Below are 17,172 nucleotides of genomic sequence, written 5' to 3'. Positions count from 1 at the left end.
AAATAGAAATAGTGACTAGTAAATTTTCATTAACCCTGAATAGTCACTATACAGATGATTCCTCAGAGGACTACACGTTGCGGCGCAGTAAAACAAGTGGGCTCCTGCTCCGTAGTCTCAACAACGTATAAAATACAACAGAGAATCTTGAGCTAAATCTGAAAACGAGCTGTCAAGATACGCCACCTTGAAACGCCTCCGTTCTTGCTTTGGTGCTAGTGCGCAAATAATGTTTGCAAAACCACTTGGCATCTTGAGAAACTGTAAGATAAATATCTCGAAAGAAAGCCCTTTTGGCTTTCTTTATGTCCTTTAAATTATCGTCTCCGAATGGAAAAAGAATATGCCTGAAACTATGTTGCTAAAATATTCGATACTAAACGCTACGAAAAGCAGATGGTGTAGTGCCGACTTTAGTGCTTCTGTTTACGGAGAAAACATTATGCAGAAGCCATCGACTGATTATCATTTGTAGGAACAAACGAACGCTTTTATATAAAAGTATTCGTTTCTATAAAGGAATGATTTGAAAATTGGAAAACGAAGATTCCTGAGTTGGTTAATAATGACTTGAATACTACAGCGCACCTGCAGGCTAAGAAAATGCACTTCTTATCAGTCAAATTCTTCTTAGCCACGAGCATTTAATCAGATAAATTTGATGCCCCATGAGCGCTTTGTGTCGTTTGCTTTACTTAACTCGTTTGCAGACTCAAAGGGTTCAAAGAAAGGGTCAAAAGCAAAGACTTCAGGTAAATCGCTTGCTCCCATCTTTGCTGACAAACGTCCTAGCATTGAGATTTTTACCTCACTAAATCAGGCATAGCTTGAATTTGTTATCTTAAAAAATCCAAATTAAACCATTATGTCCCGTGTCTCTCATGATCACTAATAAAATATGATCAGGTATGTTTCATAGAGTTTTATATTACGATATCTTGTTGACGTCGTGAGCAGAGGGTTAGGGAACACACGTGTTCTTGTATAAGTAATGATTATCATGTTAAATCAGTCAACTTGCCGGCTTACGACACTTCGACGGGTTTGGGCGTTAGCTAGTGGGTGCGGATCATTCATTTTAAACAGCACCAAAAAACACGGACAAGGAAGAGCACAGGACCAGCGCTGACAGCCAACAACAAGTTTATTGAAGCCTGCACTAATATACACTATTCGCAATATGCTGAACGAGAGAAAGGAAGAAAGGGAAGACAAGTCTTCGTCAATCAACTCTTGCTGCGCATGCGTCGCAAACATAAATCTATACAAGTGGAAAGTGCACACTATGGACAAAATCCAAGGCGATGAACTTCTAAGGAACTTCAGTTCCTTATCGCAAACAGCTATAGAAGGTGTGCTTGCGCAAGTGGCTCCTAAGTGACAAATTGAAAAGGCCTCAAAGATTGCCTTGGCCATCTGATCGCTGTATCTCCTTAGGTCACGCGTCTGTGCTGGGCCGGGTGAACAATCACACTTTGCACAATGAACGGCTAGATTACTACCAGTCTTAATCATGACACTGTGCGCATGCTCACGTAAACGTTCATTAAGGCAGCGTCCCGCTTGCCCTATGTAAGTGCCGCCGCAAGAGGTGGGAATGGCCTAACATAAACTACAGAGGTTTTGCAATCTACAGGCTTGGCGGTATGTTGCTTACTACACAGTCCAGGCGTTTGACGGCTATCGTTGACTTTCTTGCGCAACCTTTCCAACTTGTTAGGTGCAGTAAGCACCACCTTAACACCGGCCCGGCCCACGGCTTTCTCGACGCGGCGGGCCACGCAACGTACATATGCAGTAGTGTTTGTTATGCCTTTAGCCATCTCGCGCGGTTTACCATCTCGCTCGCGCACATTAGCCGGCCATTTTTTTCATCGAAGCGGTCGCGTCCGTGGCGCCGTCTTGTGTCAGGAAGTTTAACCAGCAAGGACACAGCCCTATCTATTATTTCACTGGACAACCACATTCCGCCAATGTGGTGGTGCAAGGTGTCAGCAGCGGAGCTATCAACCTACACTATCGTTATTTCCACGAAAACACCCATGCAACAACAAAACGTTTATATACCGCTAATACGCAGTTGGACAAAGTCTAAGAAGACGTCGCAATAAGCGTTGTCCTTATTATCGACCTCTCGCGTAACCCGTGAATTGTAATATGTTATAATATGTATACGGACAAGCTAAAGCATTGTATTCGATTTAATAGCGCAGTTCAATTAAATAGTGACCTCATTTCTTCACAACTGACTGAATTTATTACTAACAACACGCAGCCTCTAAGAAAAAATCTGGACGTCAGACTGCGCTACAAGGTAAGTAATGGCCTTTCACTTCTCGTCCATTTGTTCTGTATTGGGCTTGTGAGCGCGCTACCTAGCTTGTTAAGTGAAAAACCGTACATTCTTAGTGCAAGCACATTATTACCCCAGCTTCTTCATGGCGCACTTGGTTCATTTTATATTAACATCGTTTTCTGTGAGAGTTAACAGACTAGTTAGAAGTAGCCTTTGTCACATAGCGAAAATCTGCTGCTTGTGCTCGATTACTGGAAGATGTGGACAATGCACAAGATTTGTATTCCAGAATTGATTATTTTTCTTAATTTCGCTGAATAACTGTTGAAGGGATTTCGTTGGCCACATGTTGCAGTTGGCGAAGTAAAGCTAGTCACCTCTCAAGGCCCATGAACTTGAAGCAAATTGTGAAACTAACGAAAGTAAAAAGAAATAGTGATCTATCTTGCAGTGAAAATGCGCTCTTGCTTCCTTTAGCTAACTTCCTTCAGAAAGCTTCTCTGTATACTGCTGAGGCGCAAAAACAATTGGAACGCCAATTTCTTTCGTAGCACATTTTGGAACCGCATATATCGAAACTGGCGTTATCCTAGATTTGTTCCAAGTGTATAAGAAACTCACCGGCAACAACTCGTAATTAGCGATATGTGCCGTAAAAAATAACTTAAAAAGCTAATTAGTAATATTCTGGTAATGCATTCATATATTATACCACGCGGTAGAGGACGCATTACGTGGTCTCGGCTTCCCATACATAAACCTCTCCTTTTCACGTAGACACGCCTGATGCTAACGCATCAAACGAGAGGCAGTACTCGTGATGTAAACTTGACGCAGTCTTACAGCTCAGGTATAGGAGAAGGCTGGCAAACAACTCGCTCGTGGACGTATATTCGAGACAAAGGGAGAGAGTGTCTACGTATAGGTAGTGAATCTCGGATCCAGGCAGCACAGCTTCGAGACATTTTAATTGCTTTTACCTGCACCATTAACGCACCAATTCAAAAATTTCTTGCCATGGAACGCTGCATATACAGGGCGCTTTACGACCTCCAGCGAACAACAAAAAATACCAGATGGGGACAATAGTAGTGGATCCCTCATTGGGGGGGGGGGGGGGGGGCGGTGGCTAGAAGCAGCTCTAGTGGGTCATGTTGCTTCCAGCGAATTCGTCTAAGCGGCTAACGCGTGGAATCAAGGGGTGCGCAATCTATTATGGAAGGCTGCTGTTTCCTCTTCCACATTCACTGGCTACATACACTGGCTAAAAGTAGGCACGAGCTCGTTGCGGACGCAGATGAGTGACGAAACGATGAAGGAAAAACGTCGATGTCCGATCTCAAAAACGGAGCTCGCGCTTTCTGCTCTCGCCCCGTATTTTGGCGCTGTCCCCGAGTATACACGTAGATAGGTACCCCAACAAGCTCAGTTTTCAACTCTAGCCGTTTCAGACGCCGTCGCACGAGCGGTGATATGTGTTTACATCTGAACGCTGGAGCATTGCATTGCAACGAGGCACTGGGAAATGCAATGCGCTAGGATTCGATTTTGTGCATCCGACGGGATTGCAAACCCGTATGCACTCTCTGCAACGAGAATCCGCGGTTCTCCCTTTTTTGTGTTGTGTTTTTATTTGATCGCAGTGCCAAAAGGCCCTGCGGCATTGGATGGGGAACCTGTTCCGCAGACCTCGAACGCGGGTGAGTTTCGGCCGCACAGAATGAGCGCGCCTCAGTTTGGGTGACGTTCGCAGGGTCCACCCTTCACACCGCTTGATTTCGGAGGACGCGCAGGCGCAAAAGAAGAATAAGAATTGACCCGGAAATAACACAAGGATAGCATAAATACCAAGAATTTAATGTATCAGTTTATTATATTCGTTCTCTACTGTGCATGGAGTCGCAGTTGCTAGCAATGATTCAATTAGTAAAATATTCTGCCTTCCCTCAAACAGTAGATGTGCAAGAGCTTTTTGTTGCTAAAGATTGCTTTGCAGACTTCTGTTGTTTTTAGTCCTTTGGGACTCAGCTGCAACTTCAAGTGCCACAACGTAAACAGATTAGTTTGCGATTTATTCAGGTCCCTTAGAACGCACTGGAGAAAATCGGAAAGTGTAAATCCTGTTTCTGATGATAGCTTTTTTCCAGTGGTTTCAGTAAAGAAAATTTTAATAGTGTCAAAGGCGCATTTTTCGCCATCGCTCTTCTCATTTGAGCACATTTATAGGGAATTCACCCAGGCAAAATATCAATCGCGATCAGCGTTTCGACAAGCGTTGAAATTTACCGTCGAGCAAGCTAACTTTGTTTTGATGCCACTTTGGAATTTCGATGCAAACCTACTTCGAACAAACAACTCATGTGACCTGGGCATGACATTGCGATTGCAGTGCAATCGACAGATGAATTGATTTGTTGACTATATTTGATTTATGGCGCGCAGATGCCGTCGACTACGTCAAGATGCGGCTGATAGCAGCAGGCGGTGTTATCGTCGTAAGCTTCATCTTAATAGCGCTCACGATGATGGGAGTATGGAAGAAGACAGCCCCCGTGAAGGGCCTGGCGTGCGTCAGCCAAAAATGCCAAGAGGTGACGTCACTAAACAAACGCACAAAATTCTGCGGCACTTTCGCAAAAGCTACATAGAGAGAACTATTTCACGTGTGTCACTGCGCCACGTAGTGCGTAGCAGAGTTCGACAGCACCCTTTGTTTCAGTTTCTCGGAGCACGAGAACCGGACAGTTACTTAATCAACTGAACAGTTACTGGACCAGCTCAACCGCTGCTGAATAAACAGGACAGTTACTACATCATCTCATCTCACTACTTGAGACGGTTTCGCATTTGCCATGTGGCTGAAGAAAAAAAAAAAACTAAATTTATGTTTGAAACTCAGTGGTGCATATTAAGTCCTACATTGGTATGAGTGATGTAGCAAATAAGATGTCCCCGTCTTCGGTTGCCAAGCCTATAGCTCAGTGTCGAACGAGGCGTTGGGAATATTTTCGGGAGAGCGGTCCGCGTTCGCTTCCCGTATCCATAGCTGTTCCATCATTGCCACAGAAACCTAATCACGAGGATATAAATAGTCCACGAATAGGCTAGCTCCATAGCCTCCGAGATACAGTGGCAGCAGCGGGCGCAGCCAGGTCTCGTGCTCCATGCTACATTTCACAGAGTTTCATGACGATGACACTAGAGTGAAATCTGGTGCTAGTGTCTGTGCGTCATAGTGTGTGTCGTACCTGTGTGCCTGTTCAGAGATCTTGCTGGATAATGGAAACCACGCGCGCGTGTCTCGACTTCGTCCTTCTGACTTAGACGACCGTGTGGATCCTCAGATTAACATTTCCGAAATTATTTTCGCCTTGCAATAATTGTGTATGACAACAAACCATCGCACTCAATGTTTCGGTCATTTTCATAAGGTTACAAGCACGAATGATTGTTTAGATTTAAAAAAATAATGATTAGAAACTGCTGTTCATTTTACTTACCAAAATGAGGTTTAGCAACACGCATACACTCATAATGTTCTTGATTTATTTGGGCTCCGTTAGTTATAAATGAAATTAATTGTTCGATCACATTGTAGCTGTTTCGCTGCTGCGTTCGGTTGCGGCCGTGGAAATGGATGCCGAATTGTACATCGTTTTAGGAACTAGCAATAGTTCCCGTGGTAGTGAACGACTGTAACGCCATATCTCTCCCTGATTGTTTTTGTACAAAACTGCGCCGAGCTTAGGTGAGCGTCACGAAATGGAGAATGTACGAAGTAACTGGTGTGAACTCGGTAACTTCTCAGAAGAAGAGCTCGTAACAAGAGGTATAGCCGCTTTGAGGGCGCTAAGCATTTTGTCTGGAGCAAATGAATTGCTAGCAAAAAGGAAAAAGACTACAGGAGTAATTTTTGTCCGCAACTAAAAAACACTTCCCGGTAAATCAAATGTCGATGCTGAATAATTCAGTAATTCAAGTTGTAAGTAAACTTAAATCTCTTGATGAGTACGAGAGATTTCAATCTTTGATGACAACAAGAGGCGGGCCGATCAGGTCCAAGTGCACCAAAGCGGTCACGCGCTGTAGGTTTCGTGTCAAAATGTCGCCACAAGCTTCAGTCTATAAGTTCAAGCTCATTATCTGGCATACCATATTCCAATGTTTACTCAGTTACTGTCCCCTGGTATGAGCAACCACATGTCAAACCGATACTAATGCGCTTCTAGTTACTTAAAAGAAGAGCAATAAGACTTAGACCTGAAGTCGGTTACAGAACTCATAGACACAACATTTTTGTTAAATGCAATGTTCTTTGTGTGGTCCTTCGTTTCGTCAACTACCTATGTCCCGGACCTACAGAACTTTCATTTAATTATATATATACATATATATATATATATATATATATATATATATATATATATATATATATATATATATATATATATATATATTACTGTTCACCAACAGATACAGCCCACAGACAATGAAGCCAAGGAGCAAAGCATCGGGGAAGTTAGCTGTTGTTGTAATCGAAGTGTAGCAAATAATAAAGAAAAGGGAAATGAAAGTGAACGAAAAGATAACTTGTAGCTGATGTGAGCCGAATCCACAACCTCCTTATCATGCGGGCGTTTCTCTACCAGTTGTGCTACGGTGATAGTTATCAGTGCGTCACTAACTTGGGTATTTATGTATGCTAGATCTGGTCCTATAGAAGCTTTAGCCAGCGCCTCTCAGAGCCGTGGTGGGCGGATGTTGAACATCCCTCTTTTCCCGATAGCGTAACGTAACACATTAGGAGAGCAGGTACGTTACTAAGAAGCCCACGTATGCTACCTAATGAAATCATGCCTGCCACATTCGAGACACTCGCCACGAACGAACAAGAGAAGCAAAACGGAGGTGCTGGATCTTTGGTATTCATGACCATATAATGTCAACAGACAATGAAGACAAGAAAAGTGTTGGCGAAATCAGCTCTGGTTCAAATTTAAATATAGAAAATAATAAAGATAAAGGAAATGAAAGCGGAGGAAAACATAACTTGTCACCGTGGGTATGAACATATACGGCCGCATTATACCGATTTCCTCGTTGGCATTGAAGTCTGAGGGAGACTTCAATGCTTATCTGACGATCCTTAAAATCTTTCGCCCATATTCGCGCACTGCTCGAGCCGGCATTCATGCGTCGCCGTGCGGCCGTGGAAGCCTCTCATATTTTTTGTTTTTCTAATTTGCGTTTTCACCAAAAAAATGTACACTAGCACGTTGACGAAACGAGACATGCGTGGGGCCATTTTGATAAACATAGAAGTGGCAGGATTGTGCAAGCAGTCGATATCAAATGACCATTACTATTTGCATAAAAAATGGCTCCCATGCGTCATGGCAAGTACGAGCGAACACTAGAAGGTGCTTCAATAGCGCGATTGGGAGCGTGAGGTGCTATCGAGACAGCCTACCAAATAATCATTTCTTGAGCGGTTTCGTACATCACAGAAAAAAAAGTGCAATATTACTTCCAGGCTCTCATAGTAAATTATTTATGGCACTCTACCGTTTTGGAGCATTCTTTCGTGTAGGAGTTAAACCTTAATTTAGGGCAAGTCGGAAATAACGTGTCAGTAAACAAAACGGCGCCGCGATTGTTGCTGAAGCTCACCTGAATCCGGTGTTCGAATTGCATCGCTGTGCAGGTGATGATCCACGCAGACAGCTTGTTGGACAGCCAAGTCAAACCCTGCCGCGACTTCTACCGCCACGTGTGCTATCGCTGGATCGAGACGCCAGTGGGCAAGCAGCCATCCTCGTTCATGACTGACATGGCGCGCAACTTCACGAACGTCTGGCACCGGGAGCTGACCATGGACCACATACAAGGAGACTACGTGCCGCTGAAGCAGGACGCCTCACAATTCTACCGGTCGTGCCGGGCCTCTCTTGAAAAACCGATTGACATTGGGGCCGTGACTCAAGAGCTCTTCGACGTGAGTTTAACGATAGTGGAGGGGGTACAAAGCAATCCCCTCTTCACTTCTTAGTCCGCTACCGCATTTCAAACTTACGTTGAATTCCAATGGCGGAGTCGGAACGGTCGACGGACTCCGCGAGCGAGCACTCGACTCTGGCGTACAGCAACGCCTCCAAGTCCGCGAGTGGAACACGGCATGCGCCGCCGGAGCAAGGCGGAAGCGGAACTTCTATCGCCGAGTTACCCAGCATACCTTGCGTGTTGTCATTTCCTTCCGCTGTTTGCTGCCAGCACCGCCGCACCGGTCACTTGTCTCTTCAGCGCCGTTCACCTGTCGTTTTTTTTTGAAAGTGCGGAATGGATATCTCGCCAAGCGTGCAGCAGCTTTTGCTTCCTCGCGAGTCGTTACCGGTGGCGCCTCCCAGTCGACAAACGTGGTAAAGGAAATACGTCACGCAAAGTGCCGGTACACTCCGCCAATTTTGGCGGAGCATCTTTTTCTGCTTCACGGAGTGACTCCCGATCTGAATCCACTCCGACTCTCACATTGGAACACCTTACTACCGCCCTCACTCTGTCATTGGAACAAACTTGCTCCGAATGGAGCAGAAAAACTTGCTCCGACTCCGCCATTGGAATTCAACATTAAATCCTGCAAATGTCCGCTTGAGCACAAGTCACTTCCGTCGGCTGTCCTCGGTCAAGAGATATGTGCCCCAAGCAGTCACTCATGCACCGTAGAAGAACTGTTTTGGGCATAGGCCAGCACCTTGGAGTCATGTTTTTAAAGGCTCTAAAAGTCATGTGTTCAAGCGGAGCTTGTGTTAGGTATCGTTTGTTTATACGCCAGTCTTTACGGACAGGTGAGGTAGACGTAACTGGATATCACTGATATAGTTGGGGATTGGGGTAGCTGGAGATCGGTCCGAGAGGCTGGCGTTTTCCAGTGGACATGAAAAATGATGACGTAAAGGTGGATAATTTAGAAAAAAAGCTTACCTGTTGATAGATTTATCATACAGAAAACACTTAGCTCCACCAAATTTTGAAAAATTGCCTGTGGAAAATGACACAATTCATTGCAATGCTTGGCATAAAATAATCGATGAGGCGCCAATTTTTTTCTACCAGAGTTCAAACTCCTTAAATGAACAATTATTATAGTTAGGATCATTAACTTTTAAATATTATACTGCACATACTTTAATCTACGACTTCTAGCTAGTGAGTGCGGGAGGTGCATAGACTTCGAACAAATTTTCTGGACTGCACCAGTTTCAAAATATTTTTTTTCCAAGTGTCGGACAAAATGCATTGGCGTTCAAGATAATTTTGTGCTTCCAATGCACGAAAAAAACGATTTCTTAAAAAAACGTAACTGCAACACCACTGCGTTTCGTCGGACAATTCAAGAACACTCCGGCTATAATTCGTAGATTTCAAAATGTGCCGCAAACTAATCAACGATAAAGTTAATTAGCATAAGTAATTTAATTAGGGAATTTGGCATCTTTATTTCTCGTAGAATTAATAACCGCCCCATCGAGTAAATTAGTTCAAGGATTAGAGGTGTGCTATCAGGCAACTCAGGCAATTTTTAAAGATGTGCTGCAGCTAAAAAGAAATGGCCAGGCTTAGCTTGGTTAAGCCAAGAATGCGTTACATATTGCGCGGTCACGTGGTGGCTGCGGCCGCGCGCGACCGCACCAGTTGGGGCCCAGCTTTCGCTCCGTGACGTCACGCGCCGGCGCAGCGCCCCTAGCGGGAGGAGCGGGAGTCAGGTGGTGGCTGCGGCCGCGCGCGACCGCGCGAGTTGGGGCCCAGCTTTTCCTCCGTGACGTGGATGGATGGATGGAAGGTAGGAGCGTCCCCTTTGAAACGGGGCGATGGCAGTTGCCACCATGCTCAGATTTTTATTTTGTCTTTTATTTTTATCTGTGTTGCGTGTTATTGAATTTCTCGATTTTCTTTAAATACGTCTTCCTACCCTTTTAACCTTATGTCACCTCTCTGCTTTTGAGCCACCAATCCTCCAATCGCCTTTCTTAAAAAAACGTAACTGCAACACCAGTGCGTTTCGTCGGACAATTCAAGAACACTCAGGCTATAATTCGTAATTTAATGTAATTCGTAATTCGTAGACGTGACGCGCCGGCGCAGCGCCCCTAGCGGGAGGAGCGGGTGTCAGGCGGTGGCTGCGGCCGCGCGCGACCGCCCGAGTTGGGGCCCAGCTTTTCCTCTGGCTGTCGTGACGTCACGTCGCGTGGTTGCGCTAAATGTCAATGGTGGCTGCCCGGCCGCGCCCAAGGGCTGAACTGAGTGATTGCAATATGCAACGCATAAAAAATCAAAGCCACTAGCCCTGCAAAGGTGGATGGCCAGCGTAGCTGTAAACGTCGTAGTGAGAAATGTTGGCAATCACCGATAGGTCGTTTTCAAACTGCCGTCGGTCACACACACGACAACAGAAGCCAAACGCTTTGTTCGCTAAATATAGGCAGAATCGCGTATTCAGCCCACTATAAGTATCAGCGTTCTGAGCGTGGTATCTCCGTCGTTGGGCCGCAATAATCGCTTCGCGATCTGGTGGCCTTCCGCTCGAGCCCGTCGTTGACGGGCAGCCTCCTCGGCACCCTCCTAGCTGGTTCGTGTCGCCCGCCGCTCTCGCTCACACCTGTGGTCCCGAAGTTGGGCCTCGGGAGCAGCTTGTTCTTCGGCAGTACGCACTACGCGCTGCCTCCCCGTACCATCACACGCAACAAACTGTCTATTCGGTTCTTTGCGCAGGCGCGGAAATGCAGTATGTGGCTTGTTAGCAGCCACCTGTCACACCAAATGGTCGATGCGCGCTGTGGTATTAGCGCTCCCTCGGCGCTGCCAAACCGAGCAGCTGGCTAGATTTGATAGCTGGGGCAGCTATCAGACCCGCATAACACTGCCGCTTCGCGGCATCTCGAACGTTACCAATCACCATCAAATTGTTCTCGAACGAATCTGTCACACACCGCACAACTGAATCTAAAATGTCTGTCAAAAAACTCCCTGTAAAATATTGCATAACGCACCCTCGTGCTCGCGCAATTTGCTGACGTGGTACTTGCGTCGCTTCGCCACATTCTCCGCTTCGCGGCACCTGTCTTCCTGTCGAGCCCACCGCTTGCGCGCAGCCTCGCGGGCACGATCTTCGCTGCTATTCACCACCCGTTTGCTAGCTTTCCTTTTGCTACGCGAGATGTCAGCACATGCCTTACCGGTTTGCCTTGCCTCCTCATTGAGGGCGCGGGAGTTTCGAGGCACGGACATAGGAAATATATGGAAACGTAGACATATACAGCTCCGTTGCAAGAAAAATCCTGTATACTTGGGCTTGTTTATTACTACTTGGAGTTCTTAACGCGCACACAGGACATGTTACGCAAGAACGTCTTCCCGTCCCATGGCTGCGGGATGCGAAAGCCGCATCTCGAAATCAAACTCACAGTTTCTGACTTTGCATCAGAGTGCCTTAGTCACAGATCTGTCATGTCGAGCCGGTAGATTGATCATAATGCGAAAACTGAGGGTGCTGCAAAAAATTTCCTCTAAACGCATCACAAGACAATTGGAGACCTGGAGGATAGGCGCATATCATGCACTCAATAATGATGACGATAATGATAGTTATGATGGTAGTCGTGTGACGGAGTGGTGGTGGTGGTGATGATGATGTGTCCCCTTTGCAGGCGCTGAAGCTACCCTTGCCGCAGTGGTTCGCGGAAACGAGCTCGAAAAACTTCTTGCACAGTATCCTTCACCTGTCTCTAGTGAATCGTTTCCACACGCTGGTCAGCACGACCCCTGTCGTGAGCGACTCAGAAAAGGCTCTCCTGATCCGCAGAGAGTCGCCGTTTCACCTTCTCGTGAAACCCATTTACGAAGCGCACCTGGGGAACTACGCGAGAGTCGTCCTTAAAGCGATTGGCAAGGAACACGCGAACGACGCGGTCATCGAGGAAGTCCTGAAGCTGGACCTCACGAGAGCCCGCATGGTTGTACAGGACGGCCTATCAGAACGGAGGCTCGAAGACGTTAGCTGTCCGGGTTTCGCAGCAGATGTCTGGAGGCGAGCACTCGAGAAGGACCTCTCCCGGCAAGAACACGTTGTGAAGATGGCAGGTGCGGACGCAATCTGCGAGGACCTGAAAGGCGTTCTCGTGCGCACCACCAGTGCGGCCCGACCGCTGTACGTGCTGGCACTTTTATCGGTCCCCGTAATCACTTACGATTACGAGCTGTCCGAGGACCGCAGTCCTTTCGCCATCAAGGGTGCTTGCTACCGTGCCACAGGGGCCGCGTTCGAGGACGTCTGGCTGCAGCTGATGAGCAGCTTCCTGTCCGTCTCTAAGGCCGTCGAGGAGGGTGTCGACGCCTACATGGGCTTCATCAAGTTGCGCATGAGCGAGCATATCCGTGCCAGGAGCTGGATGAGCGAACGCGACCGCAGCGCTGCGCTCGGCAAGCTCGAAAAGGCGCGGATGTTGCGCTTCCGCACCGCCGTGTTGACAGAGCGGGCGGTCCGGTGCTACGCCGAAAAGTTCAGCAAGTCGGCAAACTTCACGACGAACCTGGTGTCGTTGCGCTCCCGCGATGTCGAGAAGTGTCTGTTCTACCCGGAGTTCAGCCGCAGCGACTCCCGTGTCACGAAGATCCTGGCCGGCACGGACCTGGTCGCAGAACGGGAGACCCTGACGGTGTACGTGCCGGTATCCTTCGCGATTCCCCCGATGTACTACCGGCGAGTGGAGAACGACAAGTTCGTCAACATGGCGATGCTGGGCGTCCAGCTCGGGCGAAAGGTATCTCGCCAATGTTTATAGCACTAGCAGAGCGATAATGTTATCTCCCAGTAGACCTGTGAACATGAAGGGAATGATAAGGCGGCGGAGCTTCTGCACATGTGTACTGTCCCGTGTAGTCGCGCGGAGTCTGACAGCTCTTTCGGTTTTGATAGACCATGAGTGCTATTCTAGTTTTTTCAAGACATTGTCGAATTCTGCCATATTGTCGAATTTGTGATTTGCCAGACCCAGTTGACTCACAAGGCTGCTACGGCCTCTACGAGTGACTCAAAATGACAACATGGTGAAATTTGACTCTGTGCAGAATACCACTCCACATTATCATACGCTATAATTTGTGATTCTCACTGCAGATCCTGATTCTGACTTGATACTTGCGACGGTTTCGTATTTTCCAGAACGCGGCGGAGCGAAGCAAGAAAAGATATCCAAGTGTGACACTGTGGGGTGCACATTGCTTAATTTTACGTGGCTGTAGTAGCCAAAACAAATCTAAACCGAGTCGCTAGGACTAGGATAGAGTTATAGCTCAGCGGATTACGGGCCTGTGGGCCCAGCAGGCGAGTGGAGACGTCACTGCGCATGTGCGATACTCTGGGGCGGCCAGCGTGCTTACGGAGCCGCCCGTTACTCGCCGGTCCCGTTTCCCAGCGGAGAGCGCGCAGCCGGCCAGCGTCCATGTGAAACAAACATGGCGACTACCCGCACGAACAGAGCAAACGCGGCGCCGACTCGCCTGCAGGCGAAAAAGTCTAGGAGGTGTTTTAGCGCCAATGAGGGCCTCTGTGTCCTTCGAGAGGTCATAGCAACCAGGCCATATGGCGACGATTTGAAGTGGGAACCGTCATCGAGAACCTGAAGTAAGCGTACTGGTCTTTTCAGAGTAAGTCTAACCTTTTTCGACAGGTGGCGCAGCAAAGCGCTCCGTTTTAAACCCCCTTGCACTTCCCAAAGTAGCGACACTCTCCTTCTCCGCCTTCACTCCTCCTCGTTTCTCCCCTCTTTCACGCTCCCTCGCCGACCGTGGTGCCACCTACACTGCTCGAACGTAGCAACGGCGCCAACATGCGCTCCTCGCCACTCCGTAGAGACTTCTCGAGCAAAAATGGCGCTGAAGCACGGCGCGAGGGCCCACGTCATGCTATCAGAGCAATAGCGACGCGGCGTTAGCCTCAGCCAGAGCGCACTAGGAGGAAGCGGCATTGTTCAAAGCGTGCCACTACTTTACGAAGTTTAAGGGGTTTTGCTCCGCTTGTCCGGAGGAAGGATCGCTGAGCTGAAACTCCTCCTTTCGTGGATCGCTCCGCTGGCGTCTCCACTCGCCCGCTGTTCTCGCTGGCCTGTAAGCCCGCTAAGCTATAACTCTCTGTGTAATGCGCGCGCTTCACCTCCGTAGTTTTCTCTTCCCCGCCACACTAAGCTTTACCCAAGTATAGCCGAGTCGGTAAAGTTTGTTCACGTTGAGTCAGTGTGCCAGAGTGGTGTAATGGGCAGCACTCAACAAGACGAGAACCGACATGAGTGTCGCCGCACGCGTATTGTGTCGCACGGTGTTTCTGTCCTTTTCCTGTTAGCGCCTACTCAGATGCGCGGATATACATGATCTTAATTGCGTGCTGTGCTTGAGAGAAGGACATACATACACCACCTTATAGATATATGTACCCTGTTTCATACTAAGCAGGCATGCTATGTACATTGCACAATCTTACACAAAATTATTACTTCATGCGTTGATATTATAATTGTTCACAGAGCACGCATCATTTGGGAAGCTTTTTTATTTGTGTACACGACCTGCTGTGTTTTGTACTGCGCGGTGTTCAAAGGGTACCGGTCATTCAGCTTCCTTTCACGTAATAATTATGTGATATATTGCGACATAATGTGAGACTGACTTACACGGTGCATACATATATCTTTTATGCACATTTGACGCACAATTGGTTGCTCAGGAATCAGAGACATGAAAAAGCCTGTTTAGCCTCCACAGAGTGACCTGCTATGTTCTCCGTGGCTTCTACGTATGAAACGGTGTATAAGTATGAATTCTTGTTCCTCCCTCGATTCAACCTAACATAACCCCAGCCAACCTTAGACTCACTACATCTTTGCATGGCACAACCACGTTTCTGAACGGACCGAGACAAGCACCTTTAAACTGCCCTGATGATAATCAAGGAAGCAATGTCATCTTCAAAATAAGTTTACTTCTTGTAGATATCAGCAAATATTTACGTTAGTGAGTTTATTGGTATAACGTGAATAATTTAGGATAGTGTTCAGTTGATAAAAATGGCAATGAATGACATAGAACCCAACACTAAGTGTCGTGTGTTGTCATCCCAATTCTGTCCTTGCGCTGTTATAATGGTAATATCAAGGACGTACAGATTATTCCTGTACAGTATAAATTTCGGTGCACATGTCATTGTCCATCTCATCCAAAGTAATCGCTCATGTCAGAACAACATGTATCAAGTTTCCCTGAATGCGGCGAGAGATCACTTGGCATCGTAACAGAGCCGATGCATAGTTTGCCATGTGTCACTCGCACACTAGGGTTGAAGGAATACCAAGAGAAGCGCGGAAGCAGTTAACATTCATAAAATATTTCTTGAAGCTACACTTTCGTAAATTTCGCGGAAACATTGATTACTATTACAGAACATGAAGACCATTCACAGGTTAAGGTGATAGCATGTCTCAGGTTGCCACCACAGCCGAAGCCCAGGAAGGCTTCGTGCTTTCTCTGTTCTAAATACCCTCTTCATTTGACACCTAGGTGACAATCTTGAAGATGAGTAACGAACTAGCCGAGGAACTAGAGACATGGAAAACATTCCCGGATTTTAGGTTTCTCACACCGAGGCCATGGTGATGGTAGGTGTCATTGTGCTAGCCCAGCCGGAGGCCTCAGAATGTTTTTTTTTGTTTTGATTTTTGAAATACTTTTTCGTCCTTGTGGTAACATTTCGAACACTTGGCTCTAACTGGCGGAGCAGCTGGACAATTGGGAAACATTCCGCGGCTTTAGCTTGCCAGTCTCAAAGGCGAGATAATATCAGGTGTCAGGGTGCTCCCTAGGGTCCGAAGCGTTCAAATATCTTATAGGTTCCTGTTCTACATGCGATCCTGTAGCTTGTCCTCGTGCCACATGTTTTGAGCAGGGGTCATCAACCAACCTGAACTCGCATCTTTAGGTACTGTCATTCCTGGACCGGAAGAGCTTCAACCCACAGGAGGCGGTCGACAACGGAACAGCGGCCACCACCAAAGGCGATGGGTGGAGTTCGGGTACGCTGGCCAATTACACGGCCATCCAGACGTGCTACTCAGGCGTCTCGGCCAGGTACGTCAAGCGCCTCGACGACTCCCAGTTCGACGACGCGTTCGCGGTCGTGGATGCCCTGCGGCTTGCGTACGCCGGCAAGCGACACCACGAAGTCGATATCGTCAAGAGTAGCGAGAAGCGCTCCAAGGACTCCAACGCGGCGTTCTTCAAGCTCGCCTGCCTTTCGCTGTGTACGGCCCGCAACGTCCCTGCGGACGTGAACACCCTGGACTTCGAGACGTCGTACGCGGCGTGCCTGTTCGCCGTGACCAACCTGCCTCAGTTCGCCCAGGCTCTTCAGTGTCAACCCAGAGACCAGATGTGGAAGATAAACCGATGCTGTGTCGACTAGACAGACCCTCCCAATGCGTTCTCTTTTATTGCTTTCTTTCGAGGAGGTTTCGTTGCTCGCATCTTTTGTGTTTTTGTCAGGACATTTATTAGATAAACGCCCACTGGATTCGGTTTCTGTCCCATATCTGGCTAACCAAGCAGCCACAAAAAATGTACAAATATGAGTGCCAATGCCTTAGTTTTCGGAATTGGGATCACTAGCTTAGGCGACACTCGCCGCGATGGTTTAGTGGCTTTGACGTTCTATTTTTTTATTATTTATTTTTTACGCCCAAGCGTACATGGCTAGGCGCACCGAGGCCTGTTCAGGGTTAGTGAGAAGCCGTGAAAGATACGGAGGAGGAAGGCGCCTCGAGGTGGAGAATAACGCG

General features: G+C 47.4%; 1 protein-coding gene across 1 annotated transcript in view; it reads left to right on the top strand.

Moving 5' to 3' along the window:
* The window catches only part of LOC142563138 (uncharacterized), a 38,031-nt gene extending 21,139 nt beyond the window's left edge, over positions 1–16,892 (top strand). The window contains exons 8-13 of the mRNA XM_075673684.1: positions 2,276–2,314; positions 3,940–3,996; positions 4,739–4,887; positions 8,001–8,291; positions 11,998–13,110; positions 16,317–16,892. Coding sequence (XP_075529799.1) covers positions 2,276–2,314; positions 3,940–3,996; positions 4,739–4,887; positions 8,001–8,291; positions 11,998–13,110; positions 16,317–16,799 — 2,132 coding nt within the window. The 3' untranslated portion in view covers positions 16,800–16,892. The remainder of the gene's footprint in view (positions 1–2,275; positions 2,315–3,939; positions 3,997–4,738; positions 4,888–8,000; positions 8,292–11,997; positions 13,111–16,316) is intronic.
* Positions 16,893–17,172: the final 280 nt, after the last annotated feature.

The sequence above is a fragment of the Dermacentor variabilis genome, chromosome 11 (genome assembly GCF_050947875.1).
Source record: "Dermacentor variabilis isolate Ectoservices chromosome 11, ASM5094787v1, whole genome shotgun sequence".
Taxonomy (NCBI): Eukaryota; Metazoa; Arthropoda; class Arachnida; order Ixodida; family Ixodidae; genus Dermacentor; species Dermacentor variabilis.
Note: the sequence above shows the minus strand (reverse complement) of the source record. Positions and strands in the feature narration are given on the sequence as shown.